General features: G+C 36.0%; 1 protein-coding gene across 39 annotated transcripts in view; it reads right to left on the bottom strand.

Annotated features, from left to right (window-relative positions):
* Nucleotides 1-14996, bottom strand: part of FOXP1 (forkhead box P1) — a 631964-nt gene that overhangs the window by 28393 nt on the left and 588575 nt on the right. For 21 of the 39 annotated variants that reach the window (XM_034440577.3, XM_034440575.3, XM_034440578.3 and 18 more), the window contains 2 exons: nt 13723-13810; nt 8646-8729 (listed from right to left, as the gene is read on the bottom strand). In XM_034440577.3, coding sequence (XP_034296468.1) covers nt 8646-8729; nt 13723-13810 — 172 coding nt within the window. Of the gene's footprint in view, nt 1-3347; nt 3447-8645; nt 8730-13722; nt 13811-14996 lie in introns of all 39 variants that reach the window. The other 18 variants (XM_034440573.3, XM_060684181.2, XM_034440574.3 and 15 more) reach the window with 1 other exon arrangement.

Genomic DNA, 14996 nt, shown 5'->3' with positions numbered 1-14996 from the left:
TGTTGATTTAAGGCAGACAATCAATAATGCCTCTCACATATGTTCTTCTGTTAGAGATACCTAAGTATCTTATAAATAATAAGGCTTTTTTATTTGCACTTTAATTTGAATACTTGAAGTGGGTTAGGTTAGAGGAAAAACTAAATGAAATAAATGAATATATAAAACCTACAAATGGTCACACAGAAGAGAAAAAAGATTCTTCTACGATAGGTAATTGTCATGACAAGTCAACTGTCAGGAAAAAAAATGCCTAACTGAATCATGCATCTATATTTTAATTCAAGTAATGCAAATTTTGGGTGTAGATATGCTATTTAAAAGAAATTATCATGATGGATTGACAGAGATGGGAGGGAGTAAATAAATACAACTTCTGGTGGATAGACAGTAGAAAAGAACTGTTAGTCCATGTGAGCTCAGAATTCACTGTTTGGCCGATGTCAGCAGACAATCCTATTCTATGATCAATATAGCTACTATCAGAATTCAAGAGGCGCCTGGGAAAGCTCTTTCATTAATGGGAGACAGGCGAGCTATCTGCCCTTACCCCAGACACTTGGGATATTTAGAATTGGCAAGCAGAATTTGGGAGTGTATCTGTTCATTCGTTTTCTTATTTATATTTCCTTTTGACGAACTGTTCCTTCGTTTGTGCATACACCCAAAATAGCATTTCATTAGCAAAAGCAGCAGGGAGGGAGGAATAGGGGTAGAGGACATAGACTGCAATGGCCTTTCTCCCCAGCTCTTTTTCTCTTCAGGCTATTACTCCTCCTCCTCCTCCTACCACCACCACTACTACTACTACTACTACTACTACTACTACTACTACTACTACACTTTTATTCATTAAACATGAAACTCAGTCAACTAACATTTAAAAATGTATCACAAATATTACTGACTGGCACTGATGGTTGATACTGGTTGTTGTTGTTGTTATTATTATTATTTTGCAGCAAACAGCATCCATCTGGATGTCTGTGTATTTCAGGAATGTAAACAGCACAGGAGGCGTTGAGAAAGAAACCCAATCCTCACACAACTTGATAAAGAAGATGCAGACAAAGGGGTACAATTAATTTGTAATTTTTTTAAAAAAGATTATTTTGATTTACAAGACGCTTTTCTACATGCAAGATGACAACACAGTATTGAAGTATACCGAGGGCACGTTGGTCTGGAACGTTTTTATCTTAGGCTTTTCAAAGGTTCCCATGGAAGGAGGATTTTGCTTTCAAAACAGTAATGCAATGAATGACACAAAATGACTGTCAGGGACTTCGAAGTGACCTATGACTGCATTCTCCCAAGCAGGTAACTGCCTTCAAATGCTAACTTATGCAAAAAGAGAAAGAGCAGATAGGCTACCCTACGTTCTTTTATTTGGGGGAACTGGATGATTGCATTTTGTTACGCCCTTCTGGCATCCAGCCATCCATCACATATGATAAAAAGCACGGGGGAGAACAACAATGCAAAGTCTCCCTGAGAAATTGAATCTCCTCTATTTTATCTCTGCTCTTAAACAGCATGAGCAAATCTGAATCAATTTCCAGTGTTCTTGCACTGCACAAACTCAGAAGATTGGCTCTCCTGCTGGAAAGCGCACGGATACTGTTTCCTCATTATTGTTCAAACCACTCAATTTCAAACAAGTTCAATTCTGTTTTTGCTGTTTAAAAGCTTAAACATTTAATCTGTTTCTACTAGAAAGCTGGGGGAGGGGTAGTGGTGGAAGGCCCAAAGGTCAATGTTCTCCAGTTAAATAATTTGAATTGAGTTAAATTTCTTGAGGCAGTCAGGGTAGGTAATACAACTAGAAATAAACACAAAAGTGAAGAAGAGCAAAGGGAGGGGGGCACCGCCTTGAACAGGCTCGACAAATGACACCACGATTCACACCCACTGCTAGGCTGCCACTAATAAGCTAAAGAGGAAGCAGCCAATCTTGGCTAATTACCAGATAAAATTGTATTGTAAGGACTCTAATTAGGAGATGCTTATGGAGGTGATCTAATGATTAAACACTACATCCCAGTGACCCCACCATCAATGTGCAATGGGGTAAGATGTCACTGGAATATTTTGTAGAAACAGTAATTTCAAGGGTAAGGGAGAGGCCGTAATATTTGTAATAATGGCTACGAGGTAAACTCATTAAAAGACGGTTCCTAGCGGAAGGCTGTGGCTTTCAGCATCTGTGGCCGTTCCAAAGCAAAGTGCCAAATCTTGACAGAGGAACTGCAGTCAAGTGGAAAATTTCTGCCTGACCTCTGCTCTTGCTATTAATTTGCAGGAAAACTAATGACACATATACATATTCCCACAACATTTTTCTAATTGCTAATTTGCTAAAAGAGCCGAGTTCCCAAATTAAACCTGACTGCTGTCTGAGAAGGAAGGGGTTGGAGAGAAGGAAAACAGCTAGAGAGCTTTGTGCTTTATCAGAGGTAACTGCTAGATTGGCAGAAGGAACAAGTTAAGAAAACCATGACTTGTCACATGCTATGAAAGTTTTTGCTTTTTCGAGCTTTTCTGTAAGGAGAGCCTCTTAGCGTTTTCATGTTGCCTCAACTACAGATAGCAGTTATGAACAGGAGCACAACTACGTCGGACACGGTTCTGTTGCAATCGTCAACTACTGATCTTCATTATAATGTATTAAACATTCATTGTTTAAACATCAACTATGAAAAAGGCCTAGAGCGAAGTAAAGACAGTTTTGTGGGGCAAAGGTCACAAAGGGCTAAGAATGATGGAGTTTGTTTTCTTGATTGATATGCCACATCAATTTTTACTTAAAAACACCATTGCTTTGATTTGAGAAGTGGTTGATAAAGATTTTTGTCATACAAACCGAGTTTACCTTATTGCAGTTTACTTTGATCAACTCCCACGTTGTTAGAGCTAACAAAAGCGAATGTTTGAGTCAAACTCTACTCCTAGTGGCCTTATGTTCTTATGGTATCTTTAATTATTACAGTAAGAGCTGTAATTTTTGGGCTGTATAAGAGTATAGAAAACAACATAGGAATGAACAAGTAATTTTTCTCTCAACCGCCAAAAATTAGTTGTCTTTGTGTTCTGCTAGGAACAAATTCTATACCAGCAAAAGCATAATCAGAAATATAAATTAGTTTCTTTTTGTGTGTATGTGTATGTGTTTAGGATACCATCTGTAGAGTTGCAATTTTGACTATCAAAGGGCTTTAACAATAAGGTATGAAATGTTCATCATTGTACATATTTATACTGGGTCTCTCTCGCACCCCTACACATGCATACATATATAATATTATTGTTTTACAGTACATGAGTAAAGCTATCCATAATAGACATACTTCCTTTTCTCCAAATTCGTATTTGGTTGTCCCTTTAAGCCTGCAGTAATGCAACCTGAAGTAGTCATTCCCTCCTTGGCCACCCAAGTATTTGGAAAACTAAAATAATTTGGAAAAGAAAACATGATAAAAGAAATATTTTATTTACATTAACGATAAGATGAAGGAAGAAGCTTCACCCCTCCCTACTGCTTCTTGAATGCCTATGGAATGGGAAACATGCTACAAATACATTCACATATATACACACATAGATGTACTTTTTTAAAAAAATTTTTAAAGTAGCTTCCATTGGTCTATGTTTGAAAGACGTATACAAGACCAGCAACAAAACCGTAAGGAAGATAGCAGGGGATGTGTGGCATGTTTTTCTGTGTAAAAACCAGCAAGTTCCTCTGAGGCTATCTCTGGTGCTTAAGGCCAAGGATTTTTCTGACAGGGTGCTCATCATTTTGCTTGGGGCTCAAACGGTTGCTGTAATTGGGTCTTGGGAATGGCGAATGGGATGGCACTACTTTCAACGAGACCCTGAAAATGGACGCATGTCAGGACTGTTAGATTTCACCCATGAACATTTTATATACGCATCTTTAGAAAATATATATAACTACATGCAACCCAAGATTTGGCAGGCAATGATCACTTAGCAGGTGTTGTTATTGGCAGAGATACTAAAGGAAACCCAAGTTGAAGAGTGGGACTTAATGAAAAACAGTATATAAAAACAGCTTTTGTGTATTGCATTTACAAATCTTTTTTTCCTCTCTCTCTATTGCTACATACCATTATTTTTCAAACTATAAAGTACAGCTACAGCAGCTAAAATGCTCAGTCATTACCTCACAGTTAAAAGGCTATTTTTAATGCTTTGTTTTTACAGTTGCTAAAAACAGGATTTCAAAACAATCCTAATTGCTGTGGTTAGGGTAAAGGAAAATATATAAAAAATAGCCAACAGTTATGTCAACTCTATAAAGATGGATGTACTGCCAGGTATGCAAAAAAGGGGAAAAAACCCTACCAAAGAAAGAGAAACGCATTCCTTCTTTCTTTTGTGAGAAGAAATCTGTGGCTGTCAGTGCCATCTAATAGCACCTGGCACCTTAATTCTCCTCTACCATCTTATCACTAGGAATGCTTGAAAATAATGGGATTACTGCATTATTATGTTACAATAGAAATGCTTGCACTTCTGACGCATATACATACATATGGAAATCTAATGAGAGCATTCATAACAATAAAAAATACCAGTGCACAGTACTAGTTTTCTAATTATATTGTGTAATACTAGATACTAGGTAAACTAGACTGAGTGGAAAAAAACCAGAAAGAGCATCTTCCCACAAAGCCATGACCACAGAGAGCATTCAGCACCATAGCAGCAGCATATATAACATTCTTCATGGGAATAATTGGGGCTATTCACAACAACAAACTAAATCAGCTCACATTAATTACTTCCCAGCAACAGAGCATTCAAAATGTGCCAACTTTAGCTGTTTTAACTCAGGGGTTTCCAAACGTGGCAACTTTAAGGCTTGTGAACTAGGGAACATGCTGACTAGGGAACTTTGGGATTTGAAGTCCACAAGTCTTAAAGTTGCCAACTTTGGACACCCCTGTTCTAACTGAACACTGAACTCTCAAGATATTGAATTCCAGTGGAAAAATCAACTCAAAATGTTTCAATCTGCTTCATGCACTCCTACGTTTGATCCTCCAAGAAATATCTATAGTAACCAAATCATATTTGACAAAGAAATTCATTGGCCCCCAAAACTGTACCTGCTTTTGGGATTATTATGATCATTTTAAGGTAGCTTTCAAAATTTTGTCACCAACTTTCCCCGATAAAAAATGACCAAGTCAATTATTCTCTTTGCATTTTAAAAAAAGAACTAGAATTTTAAATTCCAATTCTTAAAAAAAAAAAGCCACAAAATATTACAATTAATATTACATCTGGTTAGGAAGAGAACAGAACTTTAATTATGGGGTGTAAGGTGGATTGAATGCTGTGGTTTTGGTCATTGACTCACTTCTAGCTAGAATTATATGCTGCTGAATGTATAAAGGCCAAACCTTGGCTCTATGATTTTATTCTTCTCCTATCCTTGCAAGGATAGCATATATGAAGAATACTACATTTCTACATTTTGTAATTAATTTTCAAATCCTTCACCTATACATATTTTAATAATTTCTGATTTATCTGATGATATCTGTAATAAAATTTCCTATATTCAATAAATGAAAAGAAGGCTGTTTCAATCCAATAACAGAATGTCACACAATATAGTCCTGTCAGGCACCAATTTTTACTTCTAACGTGTACGTTAAAGGATAAGGATTTATAATGCTGCCTATGAACGAAACCACTTTTCATACACAAATGCGATCTTTTTTTTTCCAAAGGGTAATACAACAGTACATTTACATAAACTAATCCAAACAATCTATGTATTTGACAATGGCAAACCTCACACAGACTGCCTATTGTTGGTTTACATCTTGGAGTTCTTTATGTTGGCTTGTAACACTGCCCTAGCTGTCAAAGGTTTGACTTGGCCTCTAAATAAATGGTTATACAAGTGCTGTGCAGTGATATTGGACTGCTTTGGAAAAGAAACCCGCTGTGTACGAATTCAAAAGCTATTAATTTTTCAGTCAAAAATATTCATGCCTATTTCTTTTAATAGAGAAACACTGTGCAGAGCTACTGAGAGATAATGTTGACTAGTAGCGCAGAATTTTCAATAGAACAGTTAAAAATAAATTTAGTGGGAGGCTCCATCAAAGCTATAATTTTCTAGAATGTAAAACATTTTTAATACTGATGAAGACAGTGCATCCTCCACTCCCTTTCCTTTGGTCAATTTTACTTCCTTTCCCTGATTGTCCACTTATTGCTTTGTGCAGCAGTTTTTACTCTGGAATCTCTGTTACTGCTACTATTTATTAGCAAAAAATCCTGAATTTTAAGTAATGAGCACTTAGGAGTTGATTAAACTGTTCTGGCCATATTGCTCTTGTATTCAAAGGGGGAAATGTTGGCCCTTCAGATATTTTCATCCTGCAACTGACATTTGGCCATGTGGGTTGGTTGGTCTAACTTCCTTTTGTAGGACTTTCTGGGGGAAAAAGAGGGAGGGATAATAGTTATCTACAATTCACCTTCTGAAATACAGGTAGTCCTTGACTTACAACCTTTTGTGTCATGACTGTTCGAAGTTATAGCATGTAAAAAGAGATTTATGATTGTTTTTCACAAACCATTGCAGTATCCTCCATAGTCATGTGATCAAAATTGAGACGCTTGACAACTGGCAAGTATTTATTATGGTTGCAGTGTCCTGGCACCATGTGATCCCTTTTTGTGACCTTCTGACAAGCAAAGTGAATTGGGAAGCCAGATTCACTACTATTACTAACTTAACAACTTCAGTGATTCACTTAATAACTGTGGCAAGAAAGATATAAAATGGGGCAAAACTCACTTAACAACTGTCTTGCTTGGCAATAGAAATTTTGGGCTCAATTGTGGTTGTAAGTCAAGGGCTGCCTGTACATCATCTTGCAGTTATTGAATCTATTTGAAGGATCACGTTTGATATGGGCCAGATGGTATTGTTAGAGAACTGTGACGGAGGTAATTCACAGCTCTGCAAATAATTTGTAGAACAGTTCTAGCTATGTGTGGAGCACTACTCTCTTATGCAAGCAAGTAACCACAACCTCCTGAAGACCTAGTGTGTAGCTTTAAGAGCTTTTCCCAGGTTGTCTACACGTGCATTTATTATTTGCTGACAATATCAGCTAATGCACGGGTGTCAAACTCGTGGTGTCACGTTGCCGTCATGTGACGTTTCCCCCCTTCGCGGAGCTAGAGTAGGTGTGGCCTACGCGTGACACATCCGGCCTGCAGGCTGCCAGTTTGACACCCCTGAGCTAATGTATTTTCTGTGTGAGCACAAGTGATATCCTCAAAGTAATTGTCTCAAACATTTCTTAAGATACAGTTCAAGCAGCTTTACTTTACTTGTTATTCAAAGTACTTTTTGAAATGATTTACCCTCTTTTAGGTTCTACCTGCTTCTTGATGCGACTGGAGAAACACTGCTATTATTTTTTAGAGAATATAGGGGCAGATCTGAGGATGGATCCAAGGACAGAAAATAAAATAAGCTTATTTAATATGGCCCAGGCTTTCATGGGAGTTCCAGATTTTGGAAGACAGGATTACACAAAATGAAAGTTTTCTTAGCTCTATCTTATATTTCAAAAACAAGAACACTGTTTTTTGCCACTCAAAAATGCTCTGCAGAAAAATCTGCACATAGATTTACTAAGACAGTGAAAGGGATCAGGGATTTGAATAAAATGCTCTATCTTAAATTAAAATTTAATTTACATATCAAAATCAGACTTGCTTATCCTAAAAGCTTATGCCCCCCCATAACCTTTTAAATATGAGGTTTTTAAAGTTTATTCCTCTCCTGATAATACTCTGAAATTCCTAATTGCTTCATGTGAGTGTTTTAAGCTGAAGGATTGATTTGCTACTTAGTTTCTTAGCTATGTGTAGGTAAGTGGCCTAATTTGATTTTACTTGTTATATGAAAATTTAGTGCTGATGATCTACAGTTTGTATAAACCACATTAATCAGCAAGTAGTGATGAACTATAATAGCAAATTGGTTTATCAATTTTATTGTCATGCCGATTGTAAAATAGCATGGTAAACAGGCATCTATCTTTCTATCTGACAGAAAAAAAGGGATTCAAATTGAAGACTTAAGCAACCTGATTAGGTATAGCTGAAAGAGAAAAAAATAAAATAGATATTACAGATACAGAACAATTACTTTGCACATGTCTTCCTGGAAAAGACATATTATTTTTTTCAGTTTTCTTAGGAATTAAATCCTTAACTCTAAGTGGAGCAATAAAGGCTAAGGGAAGTCCTCTGTCATAAAACAAGCAGTGGGACAGATGTGTCAGCCAAATGATGAGGGGACCTAGTTTGCAAATATTGTAGTGAATTTATTTCTCTGAATAATGATCAAGAAATGTGCTGTTATGCAAAAAAAAAAAAAAAAAGCTAACCTTATAATCAATCTCTTTATTTTTAAGATGCAGCAAGGTTACCTATTATGTTGTGTTCATAACAGACTAAGACAGTAATCTTTCTAGTAATAACTGATACACTAATATTTAGAAATGGTCTGTAGTTGGGGTGCCCTCTCAGAACCAAAAAAATCAGCAAAGCTTTATGTAGTCCGTGCAGATACTTACAGGCTGAGGGGTAGCTTTTGGTTCAGTCGATTTCACATGCAGGTGTGTCATCATTGCTTGCAGGCGGTCCTTGTCTTTTGCAAGCTGAACAGGAAAGAGAAATGTAAACATGACTTTTGTGAACAGAATCCAGAACGGCTCTTCTCTATTTAAACCCTGGCATTGTAGCCAGCACATGACAGGAAAAGTGCATAGTATTACTTTCCTGTGATTTGGAAATGTTAGGGAGGAGCCCACATCCCTCTCTGGCATTTCTTTAAAAGCAAAGCAAAACTTTTGGTGCTGGGTATCAGCTTTTTTTTTTTTTTTTTGCAAAAATGCATTGGAGCTTTTGACTGAAGCAGATCTAGTCCTTCAGGCTCCAGGAGGGGTTGCTGAAGCAATGAGGGAGAAAATGAAGGAATTGCATGTACTAACCAACCTCAGTGCTAAGAGACCTAAAGCCAAGAGTTTGTTGGCTTTAAAGGTTGTCCTCTCCTCCTTTTCTATAACATCCCACTCTGTACTTAAGAAAAAAAACAACCTTGGGCCTCATACCCTCTATTAGGTAGGTGAGGTTGACATGTAAAACATTAAATGGATATTGTCAGCTTTAGGGAAGGGGAAAATAACCATCTACAGAAGGTAAATGTTTGTTCTCTTACAGAATAGATTTCACTTTGGAGGAGAAAAATCAACAAGCTTTCTTTTTCACATTTGCTTGTACAGCCAAGAGGATACATCCTGGACAAGTATGTTTTTTGTTATTATATAAAGACAAAGATATAAAGATTTGTCTTTTACTACAGACTGGATGATGCACATATTAAAACTGAATTGTAACCTATAAGCCAACTTGCATGAGGGTGTTTTCCTACTGACCTGTGGGTGTTAAATATAAAATACAAGTATAGCTCCAGTCACTGATAAAATCCTTTTCCACACCAGCCTTTTCATTCTGTTGATCCAGGTAGACATATTCATATGATTCAAACCCTAATGTATTAGAGCAATGCAGCAGCCTCAATAATTTTTTTTAAAAAAAGAAGTTGAAATAGGTTCTTTTTTTTTTAGAGGTCTTTCAAAATACTTTACATTTTTACAATTTCACAGGTTTTAAAAGTGGTAGTTCATATTCCTGTTTACAAAACTGTTTACAAAAACATAAAAATTACTTGATGACACAGCACCATTTAAAAAGTATTATTTCACTGTCTCTAGGGAGAGAAAGAGAAAAAAAAATCATGTGTTTCTGAAGAATCCTTTCATTCCCCACAATTCAGCTTCTTGGATAAGAAGTGAAATGTTTTCAAGGAAAAAAAACCAAAAAAGTTCAGTTGCCTTTTGGAAAAGCATCTTTGGATTTCCAAAGAATTCTAAATTTTCCAAAGCCTCTGTGCAAAGATGGGAGTCTACTACTCAGTCAACAATATTAGCAAGTTTCTATTGTTGGCATAGTCCAATAGTATCTGGCAGGCTCATTTTCTCTACTCATGCATTATAATCTTGGGGTGATTATAATGCATTCATGGATTTACTCACAGATGTACATGAGATTTTGCTACAGTTGTCTGAAGTACCACACAAATGAGAACAGGGCTACTTATTAATTGGAAGCCTACTGATTTACAGGTAACATTGCAAAGTAACAGTTGCTCTTCATATCTATCTACTTGTTTGAAGTGGTTGACCCAAACATTTTTCAATATGATATTGCAATCTGCTGACAAAATTACATGCCTGCAAGATTTTTCCAGTGTGAAAGTTATTCCTTCCGGCCTGATTGAAATGAAGACTTTTTTTTCCTCAGTGAAACTGAGGTAAAAGATAGAGGCAAGATGTGAATATTATTTTATGCTCAGTTCTTCTGAAAAGAAGCAAGACCCAAGTTGAAATGGATCCAGATTTTTCAAATTACTTTATATGATAAAAAAAACTGATTAGGTTTTATATCCTGCCCAACTATAAATTATTACCCATTATTATAAGTCAATGTTGGACAGCAGATTCATTGTTCTGGAAAAAGAGTTATCAATTCTCTTATAGTGCCATCATCTTCCTTTACTTCTTCCGCTATCTAGTTGGAATACAAAACATGCTGGACTTAGTATGAATGAAGATACAAAAGTATCCTGAGCAATTCAGCATATCAATAACAAGAATAACAGAAACGTTTGAGGGGCATGGTGGCTTGAGTGGTTAAGATGCTGGCTTGACTAGCAGCAAGGTCACTCAAGTGTCGCCATGGAGGGGGAGGGGGTGAGCTCCCATCCTTTGTTCCAACTCTTTCTGGGGACATGAAAGGAGCCCCAACTGGGCATTCCCTGGGCAACAGTGATGTCACCGGCAAATCCTCTCAATATGTGTGCAAAAACAAACAAACAAACAAATAAACAAACAAACAAGGAAAGCCAGAACCATTACAAAGGTTAACTTCCTAGAGGAAAATATGACCACACCGAACATTTAAGCCATTTTATCCCAAGGGCATATGACTATCTGCTCTGCTAATAAACTCAACATGTAGGTAGTCCTCGGTTAATGACCATTTGTTCAGTGACAGTTTGAAATTACAATGGCACTAAATGAGACCTGTAATTGGTCCTCAAAGTTTGTTGCAGCATCCCCACAATTACATGATCACAATTTGTGTGCTTGGCAATTGGCTATCAATTTTGACAGTAGCAGTGCTATAAGAATTGAACTTTCGGAATTAGAAGGCGGAATGAGATAAGTGTTCTAACCAATGAGGAAGCACAAAAAACCTTCCCTCTCCTCCCCACCAAAAAGCTTCACACGTAATGGTTGGTTCAATGAATATTTACATTTGAACCAAGTCATTATCATGAAAAAGAGTTCTAGCTTGTTCCTCCACACTGTTCTATATGGTGGTGTTGATAATGAATCCCCAGATGTTTCATTCTGGATACACGGACACCTTTTAGACCAGAGTCTTTTTGACAGATCTGTCCTGGGCTAGTAATATTAAGTCCCTGAATCCCACTGTTTACCAGCCATGTAGATGTTGGAAGACATCTTGCAGAAATTTGGCAGAGAGCTAATGCAAATGTCTTTGCTAAGAAACAGCTGCAAATCAGTCTACTTTTGGCTCTGGCCTGACTACACCTGGAAAATAGACCTCGACAGTTTTTAATTGTGTTAATGTACATCACATTAGGAAAAAGATTTTTACCCCAGCAATGGTGCCAAACTGGTATGTAGCAGTGGTGGGTTGCTCCCGGTTCGGTCCGGTTCTATAGAACCAGTAGTAAAACCAGTGGGAGGCTCCGCCCACCCGCCACGAGGTCATCATGGGTGATCTGCGCATGCACAGAAGCATGCGTGCTTGAGTGAAGCGAGCGCGCACTCCCACTGCAAACCGATAGTAAAGGTAAGTGGAACCCACCCCTGGTATGTATCTTAGCCTATGGAGATCCACCCTGTCTATGGAAATTATCAATGTTATTAAGTTCTTTAGCAATCAGCCCTGATATAAAAGGCTGAATCCAAGTTAAATATCCCTGTAGTGAAGGATGTCATCTTTCTTTTCCCTTCAGCTTTTGGAAAAATAAATTTGCTAACAGGAAAGACAGTTTATGGAGTTTACTGCATTTTCTGCCCATGTCTTCTTGAAACCCTACATTGTTGTATCTCAGGGCTGATTGATAAAATTATCACTGGGCAGAATAAAAATAATACAAAATCATCTTTACTGACAGATATTGATTGATAGTTGGAAACTCAAATATAACTCACAAAAGAATAATTCATAAATTTTAAAAAATGGACAGGGACTAATTTTTTATTTCTTTTAAACCCCTCTACCTGGCCTCCAATCCAGGTAGAGGGGTTTAAATGAATGAAGCCTGGATTAGAATGAGGAGAAGGGAACAAAGATTATCTTCATTTCTTTTTAACTGTTGGAAGGAATGAACAACAGAAATTACAGCTCTTGTACTTGTGCATTTATAGCTTTGAATGAAATTTGCTTTCCTTTAAGCTTAAATGAAATTAGCTTTTCTTGAAGATTTCTAGAAGGTTATTTTGCAGCTCTTCATTGACTGTATTGAAATACTAGTATTTTGAACATTATTTTATTTGGAATGGAGTGTTGGGGGGCAGAAATGGAGAAAATTATATTATACAGATGACATGGCAACAATTTTACAGGAAGTAAAATATAGGTTATGGAACCAAAATCTTGAGATAAGACGATAAAGGGTATTTTTTTTAAAGTAAATTATGATGTAAAATATAAATTGTAATTATCAGGAAAAGTAACAACAAAAAGTTGAAGATGATTTTTCTCTAAAACTACTTGAAGCTCTAAACGACTAACTCAGTAAAATTTCAAATGTAATTATCTTCTGCACTTAGCCCACGGCTTTCCATATATCTCTACAGTGTCATCTTGCATACAAAATAGGCCACATTTTTTTTTTTTGAGGAATGGTAGCTATCTAACGTACAACATTGTTTTAATTTGTCGGCTTTGGCTGTTCTCTTGCCTACTTCTTTCACACAAAGAATGTCAGGCCACAAAAAACACTTAGGCATATTCAGACTGGGTGTGGGTGTCTTTTTAAATTCCCTGAATTAAAAGGTTGTAATAATACAGCAATTGCACGTCTTTTATAGATTCTAATTTTATTCCTTTAATAAACCCATTAGAAGCTGATTACATGTAAATAATATAATGATAAAGTATATATTTAAAATAATGTTCTAGGTCAGTGAATAAAGTCATTTACAACCTAATCTTGGTCAAGATTTAAAAACTAACATGAGCTGTTTCCCATCCATTCTATGCTCCGCGCGCACACACATTTATCACCAAACCAAACTGTAAATGTAAGACATATTCAACATGTACTGATAATTACAAAAAATTCAATGCACAATTTCTTTTTAAAGTTACAGCAAATAGGAAGCCAAGCTACAATTTTTGCAATAGCATTTAGAAATTAATAAATTCTGAAATCTCTTTTTCAAATTAGAGAGGTTTTCTCTCTCAAAGAGAAAACCACTCCTCGAATATAAATTTATACTGAGGAAATATTAATTAATAATAATGCAAATAATAAAATATTATTTTTACCTGCAACTCTAACTGTTGTACAACTTGCATCTGTACTCTACATTGGGCTGTACTTCTATCATCCAACGCGTGCTCACTGTTGAGATGTCTGTAATAATGTATAGAAAATGATTAAGTGAAAAATACCAAGATGAGTAAGCAGAATAAGTATCTAGAAAGTCTAGATATTTTTAATATCCTATCTACACCAATTTAACCAGTGCATCCTTATATGAATCACTCTGTCTTCTAGAAATGGACTTTCCCGTCAATACAGAAGGAATGTACCACCTGTTTATAATTAATTTCTTATGATTTAGAAATGAATGTAAATGTACTTTTTAGTATTAGAAACCAAGCTAAGACATATTTTGTGGCAAAATGATGCAGGGTAAATTGCCATATGTAGCTGTTCATCATCATAAATTCAAAACATTTTTGCAAACGTTTCGCATGGTCAAAATTTTTAAAAAAGTAACAAAAATAGGAAGTGGCTGAGAACTGTAAACAAATTATGTGCTAATGAGGAAAAGGCAAATTGCTAGAATACCTGTTTTGAATATCTTTTCCATGAGAGACAGTTTTCTAATTCAGCCAAATAAATAATATTTTGTGTCTCAAATACTATCACTATACTGGCATGTGGTTTCTGGCATTATTAAAATCATGTATATGCCAAAATCTCACATATGCAGGTTTGGCATTTATTTTGAACACCCATTCCTAGTAGCATGAAAAACAAAAGTGCAGAAGGCACACAGTATTAAATACAACTTCCACAGCTTTAAGCTTGATATTTTTCCAGAAAGACAATTAGCAGCTCTAGCCAGTTTTATTAAGTATTTTCTTAAAGAAAACATAGTAGAGGTTAATAGCAATAGAATATTTTGTAGAGTATATATACAATAACCTGTACTAACTAAAAAATCTGTCGTTTGTTATTGTTCTTGTCTTCTTCATCAAACTTCTATTTCAGCTTTCTTCTCCAGTGGAAACTCAAAAAAAAAAAAATTTTTTTTTAATCCTACATTTCACTCAATCTACCAACTGAGTAACTTTTTAAAAATTCAATTTAGTGTTCTAAAACTAGCTATACCTTACAGTAAACTCTGTTGAATCCAATGGTTGTTTGTTTGCAAGAATACATCATATATAAATATCTGTTGATTGCAGGATTATTATTTTTTTAAATAAAAACAATTCAGAATCTCTTTGCTTTACATTAAAAGAGTCCAAAATATTTCATTAAAAATTTTCAGGGATCTCATAGTGCTCTTGGTCTCTATACAGCCCCA

This window comes from Pantherophis guttatus, chromosome 2, assembly GCF_059756535.1.
Source record: "Pantherophis guttatus breed Tessera chromosome 2, ASM5975653v1, whole genome shotgun sequence".
Classification (NCBI taxonomy): Eukaryota; Metazoa; Chordata; class Lepidosauria; order Squamata; family Colubridae; genus Pantherophis; species Pantherophis guttatus.
This window is presented reverse-complemented; position numbering and strand designations above follow the sequence as displayed.